The sequence below is a fragment of the Lonchura striata genome, chromosome 12 (genome assembly GCF_046129695.1).
Source record: "Lonchura striata isolate bLonStr1 chromosome 12, bLonStr1.mat, whole genome shotgun sequence".
NCBI classification, from domain to species: Eukaryota; Metazoa; Chordata; class Aves; order Passeriformes; family Estrildidae; genus Lonchura; species Lonchura striata.
The window spans coordinates 23,897,178-23,919,368 of NC_134614.1; the positions used below are offsets into that span (position 1 = coordinate 23,897,178).

Consider the following 22,191-nt stretch of genomic DNA (forward strand, 5'->3'; position numbering starts at 1 on the left):
TATCTGCCTTTATATCAGATTGAGTATCTGAAACACACCTATGATTAAAAATGTTTTAAAAGTTGCATGTGTTTAGAGGGTAGGGCCATAAATACATTACAAAAACTAATGCATTGCAGCAATGAAGAGTATGCATGGGTTTATCTCCAATATGAGATTGTCTAAAATAGCCCAAATGCCTTCAGAGTGATCATCACAGCAGTAGCTGTACCAGGTAGCCTATTGCTGCATTTCTCAGATGTTTAGGATCATCATCTAGGGGGTAGAGAAGTCAGGTGGATCACAGAGTCTTTAGAAACTCCATGGCCACTCCTGTCACTGTCATTTCTCATCAGTGTAGGTGGCACTTTATGTCATTTGCTGAGCTGCCTTAAGACCTTGGCCAGGCCCTTCAGGCTGGCCTTGCCTCTATTCTGCTGTGAGGCACAGGGGTGACATTTATTCAGGAGCCTATTGCTCAGGTCAGGGTTGGGAAGTATGTCCTGTGCCACTGAGTCATGCAGGATGTGTCCTTCCTTCCGTCTGCCAGAGTCCAAGATGGGGAGCTGAATGTGTGAGCAAAGAGGGAAGGAAGGGGTTTGACTTTGCAAAAGGAAAAAGCATTTGGAATGTTTACTGAAACTGTTTAAACAGTGTTGCATGGTAGTACTATTAGGCTGTTTATTAAATGTTAACTAATTAAAGGTGAAGTTATGACAACAATTAAAAGGCAAAGCACCAAGGCAGAATCTGAAACATCTGGCTTCTTTCTGCTGAGTCTAGGTTAATCGAAATTGCTCGAAAACTGGATAAAGCTGAGCGTGAGCCTTTGGCCAAATGTGCCTTCTATTTTAAGCAACTCAATAACCCTGGCTATGCTGCAGAAACCTACATGAAGGTTGGTGACCTGAAAGCGTTGGTCCAGCTCCACGTGGAGACTCATTGCTGGGAAGAAGTGAGTGTGCCCTTGATTTCTGTTTTGAAAACCACTGCTTTGTATTGTCACTGGTTGCAACTAAAAAGAGAGGCAAATATCGGGCTCCCCTAGCACTGTAGTGAGGGAGGAAGGCTTCTGCAGCAGGATTCAGAGTATTTGGTTAATTGTGTATGCCAGCATGTTTGGTGGTGGTGTGGTCTTCTGAAATTGAATTTAAACTGCATTTATAGTGTTACTTCAATTTCTTTAGAAAATGCATTCAGTAAAAATACAAATATTTTTTGTCTCTTGATGGGAAATCTACTATATTTCCTAAATAATCACTTTCAAATCTTTCTGTTTCAATACTCAGTCTGTTATTATGCTAAGCTTCTTTTCTTTTGTTATTGATTGCTTTTTTAAAAAAAAACACATAAGTTTCATACTGGAGAAAACATGGATTACACTCTCTATCCTGTGTATATGTTTCGTTGTGAATTTTCTTAGAGATTAAGGATTGATCCCATGGGATATTTTAAACCCTTTAACTGTTTAAACCATGCAATATTCTATGAATGAGTTTTTTTATTTATGCCAGGCATTTTCTCTGAGTGAAAAGCATCCTGAATTCAAAGATGAAGTCTACGTCCCTTATGCTCAGTGGCTGGCAGAGAGTGATCGATTTGAAGAAGCCCAAAAAGGTGAGAATTTCACTGACAGATCACTGCTCACTCTGTATTTACTCCATAGTAGACTCTGCCCTGGTGAATTTCTTATCAGTGGTACTCAAAACCAAATATGACCCATCTTTTCATACTGGTTTTAAAGTAACTGGAAATCTCCCTATTTTATAGGAAAATGTGATTGATCTATCAAAGATGATGGCATCTAAATATAAGTCCAGATTTTCTATCTTGTTGTATATCTGAGTGTGGCATGTAAGAGGTATTTGGCATGTAATCCTAACTGTTGTAAGATTTTTATCCCACAAAAATTCAAATTATGGCAGCTCTCTTGTAAACCTGAGTGGAAAATGTAATTTTTCCTTCTATTTAGGCAATATTGGATTTGCACAAGTCAAATTTTCCTGTTGCCTTAAGGTTTTTGTGGGGTTTGTTTGGCTTATAAGATTACATTTGAACAGAACTGTCAAATTTCTGTCCTGTGGAAAGGCTTCAAAAGTGAGTCCACAACGTCCTGGAGAGACAGGAGGTGCTGAAGCGAGCTGTGTGTGCAGTGCCTTGGCTCAGGTGCAGCTCCATGAGCCAGGTGCACCTGCGGTTCCCGAGCCAGCTCGGAGCAAGGCTGGCGCTGCTTGGCTCAGAAGGGCCCAGGCAGGGAGCAGGCTGGGCCCGATCTGTCTCTGCACAAGACCATTTGTGTGTCTTGGCACCAAGCCTCGGAGCAGCTGGTTGAGGGCAGGGTGGTAGTTTGCACTCTGAATGCAGGTTAGAGGCCCCGTGTGCTCCACAAAGCTCTGTGCTGCTGGCGCTCAGTGGAGATGCCCAGAACTGGAGGAGCTGGAGGTCCTCATGGGACTGTTCTGGTCTCAGAACAGAATGGGAGGTCTGGCCTCTCTCAGGGGGCAGCAGTGCTGTGGGGCTGTGTTTTTTGGGGTTGGTTCCCCCTCAGCCCTGTTCCTTTATATGGAGACTGCATTGGCCAAATGCATGTTTGCCAAGTGAGAATTCGAGGTGTTACTTGGTGCATCAGAAAAGGAGATGCTCTTAGTAAATGATGGAAAGGTGTAGTAGCTGTACTCTTTTAAAGTATTCAGCACAATACTTTTAAAGTATTCATACACACCAGAGCACTGGCTTCAAACAATTTATTGTAGTTTTGAGTGAATTTGGGATTTGCAGTGTTTGGAGATCACTGTTGTTTGTACAGAGAGCTAATCATCACAGCATCTTCTCTCTTTTCTATTTAAAAAACCCCAGCAACCAGTATTATACATACTCCTTGAGCTCAAGAGTTGCTGAGACAGTGCAAAAGCTTCAAAATACCTACAGATTTTTCTCATGTTCCATTAGTGTCACTGCTTTCAAGGAGGAAAACACCAGTGTATCCTCCCTTTGATCCTGCCCTGGACAGAGTGTTTGATATGGGCTGAATAGAGTGCTCTCAGTGCAAACCCATTAATTTCTGTTAATTGATCTAATCACACTGTGAGCTCCTGTTTGTTTTGGGCTGGGCAGCGTTTCACAAGGCTGGCAGGCAGAGGGAGGCCGTGCAGGTGCTGGAGCAGCTCACACACAACGCCGTGCTCGAGAGCCGCTTTGACGACGCAGCCTATTATTACTGGATGCTTTCCATGCAGTGCTTAGACATTGCCCAAGGTGAGTCACCGACAGGAAGCGTGTGTTTGTTACCTCGTTGTGCACGCAGACAAACAGCCTGCATTGTGATAGCATTGCTGCAGCTGCTTCTCTGCTGGCTGGTTTGATTTGGGTTTTTTAATGCTGTACACATCTCGGCCTTGTGCTATTTTTGTAGTCCCCTCTTTTTCCCATGTGCTAATTTAAAACAAATAAACAAACCAGCGACATCAGCAGGCATAAGGCTCCTTCTGAAGTCTGGCTGGGCTGAAAATCGTGCCTCCTGGGACCATGTATCCTCCAGCACCTTCCCACCACACCCGTTGCCTGGAGGGTTAACGTGCTATTAAATAAAAGATGTTGGAGAGTAAGTTAACCTCAAGTGTTTGAACATAGGTTAAGGAGGTTTCAAATTATTTCTGCCAACAGGTAAAAGTGATTATTTGCTAGCTGTCATCTTGTCTCCAAAATGTATGTCACTGGGAGAGAGGTGTTAATAGTTAATAGGTGTAGTTTAATGATAATGAATACAGAAGCTTGGGATTACTGTCTTTTGCCTGGTGCTCTGAGTACCTTTGGGTTTAGTTTAGCTGATCTGTCACCCCTCAGATGTTTGAGATGAATGTTTTTCCAGATGGGTTAGTAGTGTATTTGGTATTCGTGAAAGTTTTCAAAATTAATTGTATTTGTGAACTCTGGCATTCTGGAAGAGGTTTCCAGGGATGCACACCTGCTGCTTTCTGTCTGTAGCTCAGCTGTAGCCTCTGGCTGTGTTAAACCATTGCCTCAACTGTTCTGTCTTTTGCCATGCTTGTTTCAGGCCAGAAGTTTGCTCAGAAGAATAGCAAACTCTGCAAGCATATGATTTGCATGGGTAGATGGGGCATACTTAACCTGGTACATACCTCCTCTGGCAGTGCTGATGCTAAAATTAGACCAGGCTGTTCTCTCCCAACTGCTTTTTGAGACTGACACAATGCCTTTGCTTCCTGCAGGGAATGAAGGACAGCAGACTGAAATGTTGCAGAAGTTTCATCACTTCCAGCATTTGGCAGAAGTTTACCATGTCTATCACTTTATCCAAAGATACACTGTAAGATACTCACTTTAGAATTGTGTATTTATGCTTCCTGAGTTTTTTTTCTCTGGGGAGTCCAAAAATAACTAGGACCTTTCAGGCATAGTAGCTTTATTTATTTATCTAACTTTATTTTACTTCATTATACGGTCTTCAGCTGTCCTGTACAAGAACTTGCTCAGCTCCTTACAGCTGCAGGTGGGGCAGGGCTGTGCTGGTGCCTAACCTCCCTCCTGCCCATGGCCCTTTTTGCTGGTTGCCTTGGTTTGGTCCCATGGTGCCTGAGCCTCTGCTCCTGCACCGGCCAGGATCAGTTTTTCCCTTAGTCATTGGAAAACAGGGTTGAACAGAAGGCATGCTAGCCTAAGGATTTCCACAGGGTGCTGCGTGTGTCACTGATGTGCAGTCACGAATGAGGAGCTCCTACTAATTCCAGCAATTGGAGTCATGCTGCATTGGTGCAAATATCCTTTGTAAAACATTGGAGAACCTTTGCTCTGTGCCCTTGCCCAAAAGAAGACTTTGTGCTGTGGAGTCTTTGCTGTCAGGCTGCTTTAGATCTCACAGCACTAGAGACTGCACTGTGGCTGTGCAGACTGCTTTCATTTTAAATAACTTGTTAAAGGTTTTGTCTTAGCTACATTGATCTCTGTCTCTCTTTTCTGTGTGTATTAGGCATGGGCTTTGGTGATAAAGGCATGCAAAATCCACTTGTTATGTTTTGTCAACACCTCTTTTCTCAACAGACGAAAGAAACACCGTACTAGAGATGCCTTGTGCTGTGTTTCTTACTGATGTACGTTGTTGGTTTTCCAGCTTAGAAATGTGTGTCTATGTTTTTCATACCACAGGAGGAGCCTTTCAGCTTCCACTTGCCTGAAACCCTCTTCAATATTTCCAGGTTTCTGCTTCACAGCTTAACAAAGGAGACTCCCTTGGGGATTTCAAAAGTGTATCCTTCCAATACAGTACAAAATCTAGAAGTTATCATGTGATACATGAAAGGAATAACTGCTGTTGGTCCAAGGCAGGGACTTCCTGCAGGGCATCTTTGGTGTCACCTGTTGGTTATCATTAACGGGAGCTGACATCTGTCCCTCAGGAATAATCAGCATCTTCAAACTATTGTGTGCTGAGCTGCACTAGTTAGTCATTTGTTACAGTTTTGGAGAGCTGTGCAAATCAATTAATATCTAACTCTGTTAGGCCACCTTGAACACCTGCCCAGTCTGGTGTGTCACCTGTGTCAGAGGAGCAAGTTCTAGGACACTAGTCTCTGCAAAAAGACGTTGGCTCTGAATCCTGACAGTGTTGCTGCAAGGAGACCAGCTGAGGCAGAAGCAGGGAAACCCAGGAGCTTTTGCTTCCTGTGAGGCCAGTGTGGCCATGTGATGTGTCAGGCCAACATCTGCATGGCTTTGTGAGTGCCTGGAAGCCTCTGGGGCTGTGTGAGCCCAGTGAGATGCCCCTTTCTGTAAGAGATGGGCACAAGGTCACTGGATGCCATAGGGAGGCCTTGTCTTGGTTTCACTTCATTTCTGGCTTTGGATGGGATATTAGCTTTCCTTTTCATAACTTCCTCATTTCTATATGTAGAATCTTTAATGAAGTTTTTGATAACAAGCCTTGTGGCCTCGCTTATAAATGTAGAATCTTTAATGAAGTTTTTGATAACAAGCCTTGTGGCCAGTAGGTGTGAACAGCAGTTACTGTTTCAGTCTGGTGAAAGGGAAGGACAACATTTGGTTGCTAACATGGGGCACGCTCTTTCAAATCACATCAGGTGTATTTACTCAGTGTCAGTGGGTTACTTACACTGTAAAAAATGTTTTGATTTTGGTCTTTTTGTGGCTAGGGGAAAATGCATGCACCCCAAAATTACTGAAATATTGTAAATGGAGCCATAGCAGTGTTCATGTAGGGTCAATTCCTTACCTTGCTAGTAATTGCCCACAAATATTTCGATAGTCCTTTCACATGTGTTTGTAAATGAAATTCTGTAAATAGATTTCTCTGGTTAAAGCCTGTTTGAAGTCCTGGTGTTGGATTTGCTTCATTGCACAACTTCTGTGATTAGAAAGAGTATTGCATTTTTTCATAAATGCTGTATGTATTTTTATTCCTTAATTAAATTATAGCAATACATTATTGGCCCTGGCAAAGCAGAGTAAAGCTCTTGGTGCATATAAATTGGCTCGTCATGCCTATGACAAGCTGCAGGGACTGCAGATCCCAGACAGGTTCCAGAAATCTGTTGAGCTGGGCAGCCTGACAATCCGATCCAAGCCATTCCATGACAGTGAAGTAAGCTGTAATGTGTTTCATGTTAATCATTAATATGTGGTCTAATCCTAGAATATGAGTTCCTGTGTGCACAAAACAATCTGAAATACATTATGCATGGCTCTGTGATATAATTATATTTCTGCTGGAAACACAGTCCTTTTATTGTTATTCTTCAAGTCAGACTTCCTTCTGCTCCTGAGAGCAAATTAAAATCAGCCCTCTCTTTGTGGGCAGCTTCCATCCTCCCTCTCTTCTCTTGCAGTCACCTTCCTCACTGCCTATTAATTCTTCCAGGCCCTTTTCTCCCCAGTTCACATGCTATTGTTCCACAGCCTTTGTCTCTCTCTCCAGCTGGAGGTCACTTTCATTTGTCCCATTCCTAACACTCTTCCCCTCCTCCCTCCATCCCTTCAGTGACCTTCCTTCCGTAAATCTTACTTTAACACCTTTTCTTCTTTCACTGAAGTCTGGCTTTCTGCAGTTTTCTATAAAGCCATGTCTCAGGTAGTACTCACTAAAAATAAATTGCATTGTACCAGTGAACATACACCTGGCCTCCTGAAATAATAGAAACACACCCTTTAAGAACTGCCTAAAATAACTCGGCTCTTGAAAAGAGATGAATTAATTGGAGAAACTAAATTTGATCAAATCTTAGAGCAAAAAACTTTGCTTCAGTAAACTTCTCTTCAGCTTCTTTTGTCCCTGTGTATTTGATGGAGGGTTCTGCTTCTGTTACTGCAGAGGCAAGGTGAAAATTTAATTGTTAAAGTGGTGAAGACAGCTATTTTTAATGGGAAAACTTGCTGTTTGTTAAAAAGGGAAAGCATTTTCAGATGTTGAAGGGTCTGATTTCACAGCAGTGCTTCTTCAGACTGGTGCTGGTGTTGTGTCAGTGTTGTCAGCCGAAGGGGCCCTTTTTTAACTGAAAACAAAGAGCTGAGGATGTGCCAGTCTGTGTTTACCATGCTCTCAATCTGTCTTTTCAGGAGCTCGTGCCCCTGTGTTACAGGTGCTCCACCAACAACCCCTTGCTGAATAACCTGGGGAACGTCTGCATTAACTGCAGACAGCCTTTTGTCTTCTCAGCCTCCTCCTACGGTGCGTTGGGACGTCGGGTTTGCTCGTGCTTTGCAAGTAGATAAATGGTAACAGAGTAGGTTAGTGCTCATTTCTTCTTTCTGCAGTGTTGTTTGGCCAAACAAATATTCCTTTACTGTTGTTAAGTTTGACCAAGCGGGGGTTGTTGGCTCTCACTGCAGAGCAGCAGCACAGCATTGTTGTATTGCCAGATGCTGAAAAGCCTCTAGTGTTCTGTGAAGGTGAACACAACCCTTTCAGAAGTTCAGGGGGTTTGGTTTACTTCAAGTTTTATTTTATTTAACTTGTTTCATGGGAGAAGCTGGGCAGAACACCATTAACGTGAGGGAGCACAGTATCTGCTATGAGGCATTTCCTGAGTTCCTGCAGGTCAAACACTTCCTGCCTTTCCCACCTTTTAGAAGTGCTGCATCTGGTGGAGTTCTATTTGGAAGATGGCATCACGGATGAAGAAGCTGTAGCTCTCATTGATCTTGAAGCTCCAAGAGCGAGTAAAAGAGAGGATAAATGGCAAGAGATGATGACTGACCGTATCCTTTTGATTAGAATTGGTTTCCTTTTCTTAGGGAATAATTAAACAATTTAGAGTTTATTTTTCCCCTTAGGTTTAAACCTTTCTGTCATATGACTGATGTAAGTACAATTGCATCTTGTTTCTTTGTCGTGAGTATAACAACAAACATATGGATCAACTAAACCTAATATTGTCAAAACGCTTTTCCATCAGGACATTTTATTTATAATCCTTGCAATGTTTGTTTTTAACAGTGGAATGCCATGCTTTACCTATTCTGTGTGAACTGCTTTCTGACAAGGATGAAGGGAATATGGAGTGTGTTGATTCCCATAACAGCTTCTTTCAGAGGCTGCCTTCTCCTAGCCAAGGGAAGTAGCACTTCACAACTGTTCCTGTTGAGATTTGTTTGGAATGCTTTGGCATCCAGAGCTCCCAGTTGCTGTCGGGGTTATAGAATATGAGATGTAGAGTAATGCACAACACACAAACTCTGACTAAAGCTGCCCAAAATTGTAATTTCAATAGATTGCTTCCTTTGCTCTGTCATCTGTGGAAGGGTAAGAGCTGATGTCATGCCTGGCTGTGGTCAGTCTGTTCTGGCTGTTCTACAGCAGCTGCAGTGATAAACTTCCCCAGTCACTGGAAATCCTAGCAAGGCCTTCTTGGTACTTTTTGTAATAAACTGGGGACTGTCACAGTTTGAGATACTCTGAAGCAGCTAGAGTCCTGCTGGGGTGCTCTCATACTGATTCCATCAGTGCTGGCTATGGTAAGCAGAGTCAGTTTTACAGGAATTCTTGTCCTTCCTTAAGACATGCAACCAGATGCTCAGAGTTTGAGGCTTGATGACAGTACAGATACTGTTGAGGATAATGATCCCTTTACAGCAAAACTCAGCTTCGAGGTAAGAACTGTACCTATGTCTACCAACAAAAAAATATTAATAGAAAAAAATTGTTAGTAGAAAATTTTACTTTACAAATTCACTCTTCTGGTGTGTATGTGGTACAAAGAGAGCTGCAGAGCAGGGGATTGGGAGGGGGATGGCACTTGAGAGGGAAATGGACTAACAAATTAACTCCTCTCTTAAGAACACAAACAAAATCCCTCAAAGAAAAGAAACAAACCAGCAAAACCCACACAAACCCCTCTCAAACAAACAGACAAACACAAACCTCACAAAACAACAATGATTTAAAACCAAACACTCCTGAAATTTTGTTTCCTCACGGTGCACTTGTATAGCAGCAGCACACCTGTAGGGCAGGCCTTACTGCAGGGTTTCATAGAGACTGTGAGCGTGGCTGTTATTTGCAAGGAGTTAAAGAGATAAGGGCAGCTGACTGGAAACAGATGTGGCTGGATGCTGCTGTTGCCGGAGGTTTTGATAAAACTGACAGGGAGTTTGGTGCATTAGCTTCTTCTACTGAATTTTACTTAGCTCCTAACAGCTTGGGAAGCCCGAGAGGGCGGCGGGTGCCAGTGGGTAACAGCAGTCCTTGCTCTGTGCAGCAGGGAGGCTCCGAGTTCGTGCCGGTGGTGGTGGGCCGCGCCGCGCTGCGCTCCATGAGCCGCCGGGACGTGCTGGTCAAGCGCTGGCCGCGGCCGCTGCGCTGGCAGTACTACCGCTCGCTGCTGCCCGACGCCTCCATCACCATGTGCCCCTCCTGCTTCCAGGTACTGCCGCAGCCAGACCCTGATGGGTGAAACGGTGCTAACCACAGCAACCTCATGCTCTAAAATGTACTCCGCAAATTCCTGAATGACGTAGAGGCAGTGAAAGCCCAGCTCTGAGCTGAGTGATAGGCAGGGGAACAGCTGCCTTGCAAAACTTGGCCACAGCTGAATTTGAGAAGTTCCCCTGACAGCAAGTCAGAGCCTCTTGAGCAAGCCTTGGCTGACCAACAGAAGCTGATTTTATTTATTTCCTTTTGCTCTGTCTCTCTGACTTGCGGCCTGGTCTAGCGAGGAAAACCAGTCAGTGACTGTTACCACCTTGTGGTTCAGTCCTGCTCCTGCCTTGCTCAGAAAGGACTTCTTGAAATGCTGGAATTCAGCCATGTTTGCTTACTCAACTGCCTAATTGTCCATCCTTTTGCAGAAGTAGTTAGCAGCTTTGTGCCTTCTCAGCAGCTCTGGCAGAGGTCTGTGAAGTGCTTGCTGCTGTGTTCCAGGGTGTAGCTCTCAGGCGATCGAAACCGAGAGGACCAGTTCTCTGTGATGGTAGTTCCAGAATATCTGTGCTATTGAGCAGCCATTGAACTGAGTTTGCATTTTCTTTGGGCAGGGTACAGGCTAACTTGTTTTAAATCTGTTCCTAATTAACAGATGTTTCACACAGAAGACTATGAGCTCCTCATACTCCAGCATAATTGCTGTCCATTCTGTCGGCGGAAAGTAGATGAGTCAAACCAATGAAGAAAACCAGTCTTTTACCTCAACAACAGACTCCCCTGTTGGCTTGGCAAAACTCTTCTTAGATCTCTAGAGCTTTCCTATTAACTTAGTTATCTTGTCTCATTTTGTATGTAAGAGTGGAACCAAGTTGAAGAATTGTAACTATTTTTTAAAATTAAAATGTCTGTTTTTTGAATGTGCTCTGCATTTTCCAGACAATCAGCTGAAGCGCCGCAGAATTTTATAGGAACATTTCTAGAATCAAGTTCAGCCTTCAAGTAATTGGTTTTACTCCAGATTGTGCTCCTTAACATACACCAGTTATTGACAGATCTTCAAATAAATGGGACTATTTTTCACTATTTATTGTCTCATAATTTGCTATAATACTCATGCTTCTGATCGGGAATTTCTTTTTCCTTTCTATTCCATGTAGGCAAGAACAGCATTTAGAGCCCTTCAAATACAATCTGAAGAGTTCCACTACTCTTGGCACTGGCGGCATCTCACAGCCACCTTGGGGCAGGTGGTGGATGAATCTGTGTGGAGTTCACCTGGTTGAAGTGCAGCATGTGGGGCTGTGCACACCTGGGCTCTGTGCTGCTGCCATGGAGGACTGTGCCAAGGGAGTGCTGAGCTGGGTGTCCCCAGCATCGTGTCAGTCCTGGGCCAAGCGTGAGCTCTGTGAGCATGTGGCAGGAGCCAGGCCCGCTGCTCTCTGCTGCAGCCTCTTCTGGAGGCACGAGACATGGGGGCAGCAGTCCCAGGCAGCACCTGAGCCTCTACAATGGCTCGCTCTCCCTGCAGGACTGGGCAGGAAGTAGGAGAGCAAAGGCCAAGAAACTCCTGTGCTGAGATAAAGACAGTTTAATAGCTGCAGCACAGCTCTGCATGCAAGCAAAGCAAAGCAAGAAGGCATTTATTCCCTGCTTCCTGGAGACCAGGGCTCAGCGTGAGTAACTGTCACTTGGGAAGGCAAAATACCACAAACACAACATCCTCCCTTCCTCCCCCTTTCCCTGAGCTTTTATTTTGGAGCACAACATCATCTGGAGTGGCACAGCCCTTTGGCCAGCTGTCCCAGGTCTGTCCCTCTGTTCCCAGCCCTGCTCCGGTCTGTAGCTGAGGGACAGGGCGGGCGGAATGGAGCCCGCAGTGCTCCGGCCCAGCTGCACAGCGGTGTCTTCCCAGTGCTGGGTTAGACACCAGCACTCAGCACCCCTCGCTGCTGGGAGGGAGGTGACTCCGTGCCCGTGACACCGGCGTGCCCCTGGCAGGGACTCTCACAGGATGGCCAGGGGCATTCCCCGCCACAGGAATATTCACAGGTTACCTTCGTGACTCAGGGTCATTCCCAGCTTGGCTGGAGCTGGGGAGTGGTGCGTCTCTTGACTTCAATCTGGTATAAGCTGTGCCCATGTTGCCACGAGTTCTGTTGTGATGGCAGCCTATCTGTTCCAGCCTGCCTCTACCCTGAGTGGGCAAGGACACGAGCAACTGGCTGAGGTGGTCGGTGCTGGCAGGGCAGCTCCCATGGGAGCAGCACTTTGCACGTGAAACGGGATGTTTGTCTGCTCGAGTTCCTCTGGAAAAGGAGACCCTGCAATCACACAATCGAGTTTCTGAGTCCCTCAGTGGTTCCTGACCAAGTTTGCTTGATTTACCACTTTAAAAACATTCTGTTCTAATTACAGCTCGTCTGCTTTCTGACTCAGCTGTTGCTGTTTGCAGTGAAGACTCTGCTATTGACATGGGTAAACAATGCTGTTTGAGACGGGAGCCAGGGTGGGATTCAGCTCCTTCTGGAACTGAGCTGGCTGTGCAGAGCCAGTGGGAATGAAAAATTATAAAACTGAAGAGAAAGGGTTTGCTGTGACACAAAGACAAAATGGGCCAATGTTTTTTTAACAACTCTGTGAATACAGTCTAGCTTTGAAAAGCATTTTGGGCTTTTCTGGGCTTTTCTGCATGTCTCATATGTACATGATGAAGGTGTTCTAGTCTGGGCTGCCCTGTGCCATGGAGCCCACCAGCTGGCTTCATGCTGAGGAGTCCCTGGAAGTGCAAGAGGTTCCAGCAAGGCACTTTGGTTGGAAGTTGTGAGCAATTTGCCCTGTTCCTCTCTCTCAGCTGCCTGCCTGTCCCACTACTGCATCCAGTGGTGACGCATGCCAGTCCTAAGCTCTGCACAACAGCTGCTACCTCAGCAGTGGCTTATTGCATCAGCTTAAAGTGTTTTAGGAAATAAACCTTTAATCCCTGTGTGCCCAGGTACAAGTGTAAAGAGCTGCATTTGCAGTTAGAAAGTGGCACTGCTCTGGCCTTGGAAACAAGTGTGAAAAATTAATTGAGAGGGATTTAGGGTGAACAGAGTGTGCATGAGGACCTGGTGTTTTCATGTTAAGGTGAAGGAAGACCTTTGGGACTGTCCAGAGACTGTGGCCGGCATTGGGTTGCCAGCAGGGTCTGCCCTAGTCCATGGTGCCAGCACTTCAGCTCCTTCCACCTTCCCCACTTAGAGGGCAGGTTTCCCAGCTTGGTCTCTGCTTTAAGAAGAGTACAGTGCTTTGTCCTTTTTTCCATTAAACTTATTTCTGAACTAACTTACAAGGAACTTTGGTGAAAACTAGGCTAGGATTGGAGGAAGTTTATTAAGGCCAAGATGACATGAACTTCTGCCCACCTTACAGCCATGAGCTCCAGAAGCTCTGGTACATCTTCCTGTACTGGATGAGGCCCTTGTGTTCACCTGCTCCTGGCTGTGAAGAACGCTAAGCTCAGCCCTCAGTGCAGCCAAAACAGCAAGGGGAGGTGGGTGCTCAGCTCCCTTCCAGCCACCATCACCTACAAAGAGGCAGAACAGAGTCTCCCTTTGTGTGCACCTCCTGTATGTTTTGTCCCACTGCGTCTGAAAAATTAAGAAGATAACTCAGCTGTGTAACTCAGCTTCTGGTTGGCACAAGCAATGTTTCAAGCACAACTGAGTGCACAGAGTGGTGAGTCAGAGACATAGAGGGCACAGAAGGCTCCAACAATAGCCTTCCCTGTGGAGTTTGATAATTACACAAGGTTTGAGGAGACTGAGGTTGTCTGTCAACCAGTATATGGAGCTGAGTGCTGGCTTCAGCTCTGAATGTCCCATCAGTGCCCTGGTCCAGCAGCCTTCTCAGCACCATTGCAGAATGACTCCAGTCCAGGACAGATGGACCAAGTTATTTATTAGCTGTGACAGGTGGAGTTGGCATGACCCAATCACATACAAAGGCACAGAGAAGATGGCACAAGTGTTAACCTGCAAGTAGGCCAGGTGTTTCATGGGGAATTGTCAAACCTCCACAGCCAGATCCTGAGTAGAGAGGTGGCTGGAGCTTATGGAAGAAGGTTTGGTCATGCTGCCTTCCGCAGCCTCCCACAGGGACTGGCAGTATGTGGGGATGGCTCTCCAGTGGGGACTGGCTGGTCTCACAGATCCACATTCCCCTTGTGAGAATGGGACAGGGACACTCCTCTGTCACTGAGGGACCACACCATGCTTGCCCAGCCAGGCCACCATTTGCAGCCCCCAAACCCACAGTCCTGGAGTTCGAACCACACATGTTCCTCCTGTTAGTGGGGAAGGGAAAGAAAGAGTGAGGCTGTAAAAATGAATGGTGCGGTGCAGAGCTACCTCTTTATATATGTGACCATGAGCCGTGGTCTGCAACACTGACAGCGTTGGCCAGAAACTGGTGTCACCTTAACACCTTCCCAGGAAAGCCAATTACCCTGGGATGATTATGATTAATAATTCTCTAAACCCTAATCGTGCTGACACCAGTGCCAGGAGCTTACAGCAGGGGCACTTTATAAGAGGTGCCCTGTGGGGGAGAGTGTAACTGGTTCTCCTTGGGGTGACAGTGAAGGCCGAGAGGTGGCAGGAGCTCCATTTCAGGGGAAATTTTCCCCTTGCACAAAAGAACTCCCAGATTAAGAGCAAAAAGCGCCTCACAAACTGCAACCATGAACGGGACAGAAGGCCAAGACTTCTACGTGCCCATGTCCAACAAGACCGGGGTGGTGCGGAGCCCCTTCGAGTACCCCCAGTATTACCTGGCTGAGCCTTGGAAGTTCTCGGCGCTGGCTGCCTACATGTTCATGCTGATTCTGCTCGGCTTCCCCATCAACTTCCTCACGCTGTACGTCACCATCCAGCACAAGAAGCTCCGGACACCTCTAAACTACATCCTTCTGAACCTGGCCATCGCCAACCTCTTCATGGTATTCGGAGGCTTCACCACCACTATGTACACCTCCATGCATGGGTACTTTGTCTTTGGAGTAACAGGGTGCTACATTGAAGGCTTCTTTGCCACACTGGGCGGTAAGTTTTCCAAATATTCAAATGTCTTCTGTCAGGAATTTCCCTGGATTTTAGTAGTGGGAGGGAAAACACAGATGATCTTGGAAAAATGTGGCACCTATAACATCCTTGACCTGCTGATCTGATGTGGACTGAGGCCATTTGCCCTGTTTCTGGTAGGAGCTGAAGAAAGTGACAAGTGACACTTTAAAAAAAAAAACAACTTTATTTTGAGAGCCACCTGCTCAGTATCCTGAGAATCACAATGATGCAATGAAAAGCAGCCAATATCAGATTCTGCAGTTGTTGGATTTGTGCATCTCCTCGGCTCACTTTCTGACTCGAGAGATGACAATTTTGTTCCTCATATTTTGCAGGGCTGAATCTGCCATTGGCTCTGGTTTGGTGCATGCTGTTACAGGCAAGCACAGCTGTCTCTCCTCCCCATGCCAGCCTGGTATGGAACCAAAGAGATGTTAAAACAGAAATTGTGTGTAAAAATGTCCTCCTCCATTTGTCTCAGCCTTCAGCCGCAGCTACTGTTTTACTGGCTTGGTCCTTGTGGCACAAGTTTTCTGGGAAGCTGAGGGTACTGAGGGGAAGTCCTGGGATCATGGGCACTTGCTGCATTTCAGAGTGTGACCACAGGCTTGCAGGTGCAGATGTTGTCTGGGATGAATGGTGGGATCAGCCATGAATCTCGAAACACTGCAGCAAAGTGGTTCCTGTGGGTCAGCAGTACAGAGAGAAGGGGTCTTCTCACACTGTCCTACCGCATGTGCCCTTGACCATTCTTCATTTATCTTTCTGCACTCTTGGCAGAGATTAAGCTTCTGCCAGAGGTTGTACTCAGGAACATCAGTCTGAGGAGGCCTCACGCTGCCATCAGGGTGGTTTCTTTTCCTGCTCAAAGTCCCTGTGTCCCTTTCTGTCCCTCTTCCCGGTGCAGGTGAAATTGCTCTCTGGTCACTGGTGGTCCTGGCTATCGAAAGATACGTAGTGGTCTGCAAGCCCATGAGCAACTTCCGCTTCGGGGAGAACCATGCCATCATGGGTGTTGCCTTCTCCTGGATCATGGCCTTGGCATGTGCAGCTCCCCCACTTTTTGGCTGGTCCAGGTAGGGAGGGCAATGGACCCAGTGTCAGGGGTATGGGAGCCTGGCTGGTGGCTCAGCTGTGGCTTCCAGCCAGTCTCCTCTGCTGGGTGCTGATCTGCTGGGCTCACCTTGCAGGTACATCCCCGAGGGCATGCAATGTTCGTGCGGGATTGACTACTACACTCTGAAGCCAGAGGTCAACAACGAATCTTTTGTCATCTACATGTTTGTGGTTCACTTCGTGATCCCGCTGTCGATCGTTTTCTTCTGCTATGGGAATCTGGTTTGCACTGTCAAGGAGGTGGGTACCCATCAGATGAATGGCCAGTAGGGCTACCCCTGTTCCCAGTGCTGGGAAGGGGCTCACACCAGGTTCAAGAATGGTGCTAGGGAGGGTCCTCCAGGGGCCAGCCTGGCCATCCATGAAAAGGGAAATAGCAAACTCCAGATGTGCAGCTTGACTGCTGAGAGCCCTGACCCTGTGTCCCTGCTGGTGCAGCACCCACTGGCTCCATCGTGTTTCTGCTCCTTTCTGCCCCCAGGCTGCCGCCCAGCAGCAGGAGTCTGCCACCACCCAGAAGGCAGAGAAAGAAGTGACTCGCATGGTCATCATCATGGTCATCGCCTTCCTGATCTGCTGGCTCCCCTATGCTAGTGTCGCGTTCTACATCTTCACCAACCAGGGCTCAGACTTTGGGCCCATCTTCATGACCATCCCGGCGTTCTTTGCCAAGAGCTCGGCCATCTACAACCCTGTCATCTACATCGTAATGAACAAACAGGTAACTGGCAGGGTGCCAGGAAACCCCTCTTTTGTGTTTCTCTTTTTAACAGCTAGCAGAGAGTTACAGCATCTCAAGGTGCCAGTGGTCTGGAGCAGGGATTGTTTCCAGGAGTTCTAGTCCTGGCGCATGGGACTCTGCAGCTCATCCGTGGTGTTGCATAAATCTCACAAATGCAAGGCCACTCCACCTGAAATAATGCAGGTGCCGGGTTGATGGAGGAGCCATGATGGGAGCAGGCAGGGCTGGCAGTAGATGGGGTGGGCAGCAGGCAGTGGGGCAGGAGACTCCACATAGGCATAGTTCTTCCTGCACCACAGTACTGCTGGGATTCAAGACAGCTCTGCAGCTAGAGCTGCATGGTGTCCAGCTGGCTCACCCTGGACTTCCCTCTCTCCCAGTTCCGTAACTGCATGATCACAACCCTCTGCTGCGGCAAGAACCCACTGGGTGACGAGGACACATCTGCTGGCAAGACAGAGACCTCGTCCGTCTCCACCAGCCAGGTCTCTCCTGCATAGGCCCCCTGGGAGCAGCAGTCCCTGGGGTGCTGCCCTGGCAGCACAAACTTAACCCCACCGCCACCACCACCTGCCCCTGCTTCACCATGGCCAAGGCCCCGTGGGGCGGCTCCTCGCTCCTGGCTCTAGGAACCCTGGGAACAAGGCTGAAAATGTGTACACATGTTTTGTAATTAAAATGCAAAGGCTTAGCTCATCTGGCATAAATCCATGCATTTCTGTTGACTTGCTGAGACCTCATGCCCCTTCTCTGAGTGCAGGCTGGGTTGGAGAGCTCTGCCATCCTGGGCCATGGCAGAGCTGTCCTTGCCTCCCTCAACCCACCCTGACATGCCGGCCAAGGGCCAGGGCATGTTCTGCATGTCCTTTTGTCAGAGATGGATCCTAGCCAGTGCTGCCAGTCACTCAGCCCCATCACACCCTCTGCCCAGAGCACGTTTGGCTGCTGCAAAGTGCCCCGGCTCTGCCAGCTGCTCCCAGCTCTGGCCCTGTCCCATCTGCCAGAAGTCCTGGGAGACACCATGATTCCTGCAGGGGGATGGGACAGATAGCGGCGCCGGGTCCTGCCTGGCAGGCAGCTGGCACGGAGGGCCATGCCAGCACGGCACAGCTGTGTGCGGCCACAGCTCTCCGGGACAGCTCTGTGCTCAGTCCTCCAGCACTGGTGCAGCAGCACATGGATGGTGTTTGCACCCTCAGCAGCAGCTCTGCTCCGTGTTCCCCAGCACCCCTTCCCCACACTCCCACCTCTCTTCCTTAGGCTTCTTTGGACCCCTAGGCCCAAGCCCCCAGCAAGGTTGCCCGTGCCCGTGCCCATTTTGGCTGTGGTCAGTTTGGCCTTGGCCCAACAGGAGGTTTAGGGCAGCTCTGGTGCTCTGAGGCCTGCTGGGCCAGGGCTGATCTCCCTCCACGCCGCAGCAGGCAGGACCCAGCAGCATATGGCTCAGCGATGCCAACATATGTTCGAAGCACTACAAGATGGCATATTGCAATTGTAGCGGTGTTCTTCATTTTTATTTTTAGTTCAGTTATACAAATAAGATGTTTTTCTCACTGTTTGGTGTTATCAACACTTGAAACTATTTTTGTACATTATTATCCCCTCTGATTTCTAATCCTATGCAGCTTTGCAAGGACTAATAGGGAATGTATAGAGCCCATGCAAGTTAAACCCTTAATAAAGAGCAATTTGCAAGTACAATTCTCTCATTATTTTTTTATCTATACTTCTGCATATTCAGTGAAATCTAAAGATTAGAGTTTTATGAATAATTCAGTGTTTAGGCTGATGTCTGATTCATGCTCTTCATATCTGGGAGGTGGTTTTGGAGGGAAGAGGAGGAAGGATTTAGTGTTTATTTGCTGTCCGTGAGGCTGTGCTCCACAGGAGTGTGGTGATGCCTTGCACTGTGGTTCTCCCACCCGTGGAGGACTAGCCCTAGCCCCAAACCTGCAGGCTGTCCCCACACTGTGACACCTGTGGCTGCTGCTGGTGGTGCTAGGGGAAAGCAAGGGTTTGGGACCCTCCTGCCAGTTCAGCCAGGTGCCAGAGGCATCACAGAGCTACCAGAGAGGTGATGGATGGATCCAGGATGAGGAAATGCATCCAAACTTTCTGTGGTGCCAGCCCCAGCAGCTTTCCTGTGCCCCCACTGTCCTCTTCCTGGGGAATTCAGAAATGCACTGGAAATGAAGAAATGAACAGGCCGGGGCTGGTCTGGGGAGGAGGAGGACGTGGGGCTCCAGGCAATGGGTCTATCTCCCAGCTCCCTGCTCCAGACCTGGCTCCTACTGGCACCTCAGCCAGGATCTGGCCCCTGGGCTCAGGAGGTGGGTGCAGACCTTGGCAAAGGACTCCATGGACAGTGCTTTTCAGGTCCATTGCTGTGGTCTGCTGAGATGGCCATGAGCCAGTCCTGCCATCATGTAATCCCTCTTTACAACTTCCTCACGTTTCCAACAGACAATGCACAGAAAATCCCTGTGAGTCCTGCGTGAAGTGGGCGGTCCCCACCGTGGGGACATTTGCAGTGGGGACTGTCTCTACACCAAAGAGCCACTGGTATTTTACTCAGGTTCTCCTCACAAGCACAGGTGCCTGCATGGAGGGGTCACGGAAGTGATGTGGCTACCCACGTCGAGGGCTGGGAGTGCTCTCCCCTGAACATGGGATTCAGTGGGTGAGGGCAAATTGTTGTCCTGCTTGTGACACCTAGGGATGCTGGGCGAGAGTTGCTCCTCCTGCCTCTGTTGGCTAACAAAGCAGCTCTTAATTTTCCTCCTCTCACTTGTGAAATCTTCACCTCCCCCCATCCCAGCATTATCCCATTTCCTAGTGAGGCCATATGTGGTAAGGCAGACAGCACATCCCACCTTCACACTGGCCATGGGTTTGTGTGGCCCTGTGCTCTGGGCTGGTTCCCTGTGCGCCCCACAGCAAGTGTTGTCAGCAAGCTGCAATCCCAGCACCCCAATACCCACCTTGCAGCAGGTAAACACCCTTTGTCTGCCTGTTCAGGGCACTCACCCTGCAAACCCCCATCTCTCATCCTTCTCCAAACTCTCTGCTTAGGTGTACCCCTTCTTCCTCCAGCCCCTCACAAAGCTTTGACAAAAGCTCTTTAACTTCCAGACCCCAGCTTCCACCAGGCTTTCGACCACAGCAATTAGCAGCTGCCAACCAGCACCTGCAGCCAGGCTGCTCATCAGATAAATTGGATGGAGGTGAGCTTGGTAAGGCAGTAGGGCTTGTGCTGCTGTGAGTAGAGGTGCCTGTGCCTGCCTGGATTTGTGCGCTGCTATGGAGCCCCAGCTGGGTAAGGAGTCTGCAAGTGCCGTGGGGTCCCTCAGAGCTGGAGCTTGGGTCATGCCCTGGGCTTGGGGGGGCTGCAGGGATGAGCAGGGTTGTGGCTGCTTGGCTTCTGGGGGCTTTGAGGCTGCTGGGGGTGTGGATGTCTCAGGACTGGACTTCAGTCCCAAATGGTCTCTCTTCCAGCAGCCAAAGCTGCTGGCATTGCCCCGCGCAGGCAGGCCCATCACCCTCCAACCCTGCAGATGGTCAAGGAGGCACTGCAGGCTCTTGATGAGAAGAAGGGTGCCTCTGCCGTTGCCATCAGGCGTTTCATCTTGGCCAAGTACCCCACTGTGGACTCCATCCGCCTCAAGTACCTGCTGAAGCGGGCGCTGAGCAAGGGGCTGAGCTGCGGGGACCTGGTGCGGCACAACTTGTCTTCTGTGGGGGCCACTGGCACCTTCAAGGTGAGCAAGGCTGCTGGAGCCACAGGGCTGGGGACTGAGGTGCTGGCTGGCCCTGTTGACTCCCCTCTCTCACCTCCAGTTAGCATGCAGGAAATCAGGGCAGAAGCAGCAGCTGGGCCGGGCAGATCCCGACAGAGGACAGGCCCCGAATCCAGGGCAGAAGGGGACCGCCAAGGAGCCCCAGGCGCCCATGGCAGGAGCACAAGGTAAGGGGCTGTGGCTGTGTGAGCAAGCTGACGCTGCCTGCCCTCCCTGGACTCATCCGCTGCCCTTCCTCCACAGGTGCCGCCAGGACGCAGCCGAAGGCGAAGCCCGTGAACGTCAGTCGGGGCCAGCAGCAGGGTTGGGTGGCTCGTGGCACAGCAACACCCTGAGGTGCTCTCTTCTCTCCCCTCCAGGCCCAGCCACGAGCAGCAGAGAAGCCCAGGAGCGGCAGAGTGAAGCACCCCCAAACTGCTGACCAGCCCCGGGCTCATGGCCCAGGGCCTTCAGGGGCCCCAAAAGCTGCTGGCCACCGCCAGGCCCCCCGAAAAGGACGCTCAGGACCCAGCACGGCTCGGGCTGCTGAGAGCGCAGGAGGGAGCGATAACGACAGTTCTGCAAGTGCAGGGGTGAAGGGGCCCCAGAAGGTCCCCAGGGGAAAGAGCAGGGTGAAGGTGCCCAAGGGGGCACAGCAGGATGCCCCCAAGGCACAGGGAGGTCAAGGTCAGGCGAAGAAGCCCCGGGTGACTCCAGGAGCTGGGCAGGGGAAGGTCAGGATGAAGAAGGCAGCCTCTGTGGCAGCAGACAAAAAGGCTCCATAGGGAGCTTAGCCCTGCTTCAACTGGCCCCAGGCCCTGGGGGTCTGTGCTGGTTTCAGTCCCTAGGACAGGTTTTAACTCTGTGTTCACCTCACCCTAATAAAGCTTCTTTACTTGCCTCATGGAATGGCATTTCTGTTGTGGGTCCCTGTCCCGGCACTTCCAGCTCTCAGTGCCAAAATCCCCCAGCCCTGTCTCAGCCTGACCAGCGTGGTGGTGAGCTGATGCTGCAGGCCTTGCTGCCTTCCCTCACGGAGAGGTTCTCTCTCTGTTCCCATGTGTCCCCAGCTGTGGTGCCAAGGGGCTGCTGGGCTTGGGTGCTGGGTGTGTGCAGGCTGACAGTGTGCCAGGTGATGGGCAGGGACCTGGAGACCCGTGGGATGCGTCATGGTGACATCCCCAGGAGCAGAGAAGCTCAGGCTTGGCCAGTGCTGCTGTGGAGCCATGGTGTCCAGCCCTCTGTTGTCCTGGCTGCCCTTGTGCTAATGCCTGGCTGAGCCGGGATTACAGGAGCACCAGGGTGGCAGGTCTGGGCACATGCCGTGGGCAAATGTCTCTCAGCAGAGGTGAAGCAGCCTGTGCTTTAACTACAGTAAGAGGAAGACAGAGGTGTCTCAGGGCTCAAAAATCAAGTTTGGGGTGTTACTGTAGCCTCCAGTGCAGCTCTTGCTCTTATTACCAGTCTATGGCACAGCTCCCACCTACAAACTTGTCTTGTGAGCTCCTGTGGGTTGGTGTATCACACTTCCATTTAATAGTTTCAATTGCCTGAGTTTCTCTTGCTCTGCCCAGAGCGGGGCCC

At 49.0% G+C, this 22,191-nt stretch overlaps 3 protein-coding genes across 3 annotated transcripts in view; all 3 read left to right on the forward strand.

Annotated features, from left to right (window-relative positions):
- Positions 1-10,954, forward strand: part of IFT122 (intraflagellar transport 122) — a 30,143-nt gene extending 19,189 nt beyond the window's left edge. The window contains exons 19-29 of the mRNA XM_021542559.2: positions 763-934; positions 1,494-1,596; positions 3,094-3,234; positions 4,209-4,306; positions 5,143-5,243; positions 6,430-6,595; positions 7,567-7,678; positions 8,080-8,208; positions 9,020-9,099; positions 9,708-9,872; positions 10,524-10,954. Of these exons, the coding sequence (XP_021398234.2) occupies positions 763-934; positions 1,494-1,596; positions 3,094-3,234; positions 4,209-4,306; positions 5,143-5,243; positions 6,430-6,595; positions 7,567-7,678; positions 8,080-8,208; positions 9,020-9,099; positions 9,708-9,872; positions 10,524-10,613 (1,357 nt within the window). The 3' untranslated portion in view covers positions 10,614-10,954. The remainder of the gene's footprint in view (positions 1-762; positions 935-1,493; positions 1,597-3,093; positions 3,235-4,208; positions 4,307-5,142; positions 5,244-6,429; positions 6,596-7,566; positions 7,679-8,079; positions 8,209-9,019; positions 9,100-9,707; positions 9,873-10,523) is intronic.
- Positions 10,955-14,591: 3,637 nt separating this feature from the next.
- On the forward strand, positions 14,592-17,331 carry RHO (rhodopsin). Its single transcript, XM_021542529.3, has 5 exons — positions 14,592-14,952; positions 15,881-16,049; positions 16,164-16,329; positions 16,571-16,810; positions 17,212-17,331. The coding sequence occupies exons 1-5, from the start codon at positions 14,592-14,594 to the stop codon at positions 17,329-17,331; spliced, it is 1,056 nt and encodes a 351-aa protein (XP_021398204.1).
- Positions 17,332-20,131: 2,800 nt separating this feature from the next.
- H1-8 (H1.8 linker histone) lies at positions 20,132-21,392 on the forward strand. Its single transcript, XM_077786201.1, has 5 exons — positions 20,132-20,147; positions 20,327-20,589; positions 20,669-20,813; positions 20,872-20,909; positions 20,988-21,392. The coding sequence occupies exons 1-5, from the start codon at positions 20,132-20,134 to the stop codon at positions 21,390-21,392; spliced, it is 867 nt and encodes a 288-aa protein (XP_077642327.1).
- The last annotated feature ends 799 nt before the right edge of the window (positions 21,393-22,191 follow it).

Bases quoted from the DNA above. Each gene is read 5' to 3' on its own strand.
- RHO (XM_021542529.3), top strand. From the start codon at position 14,592: ATGAACGGGACAGAAGGCCAAGACTTCTACGTGCCCATGTCCAACAAG. The intron at 16,330-16,570 runs GTGGGTACCCAT...TTCTGCCCCCAG, and splicing joins TGGTTTGCACTGTCAAGGAG to GCTGCCGCCCAGCAGCAGGA. The intron at 16,811-17,211 runs GTAACTGGCAGG...CCTCTCTCCCAG, and splicing joins ACATCGTAATGAACAAACAG to TTCCGTAACTGCATGATCAC.
- H1-8 (XM_077786201.1), top strand. The intron at 20,814-20,871 runs GTGAGCAAGCTG...CTTCCTCCACAG, and splicing joins AGGTAAGGGGCTGTGGCTGT to GTGCCGCCAGGACGCAGCCG. The intron at 20,910-20,987 runs GTCAGTCGGGGC...TCTCCCCTCCAG, and splicing joins CGAAGGCGAAGCCCGTGAAC to GCCCAGCCACGAGCAGCAGA.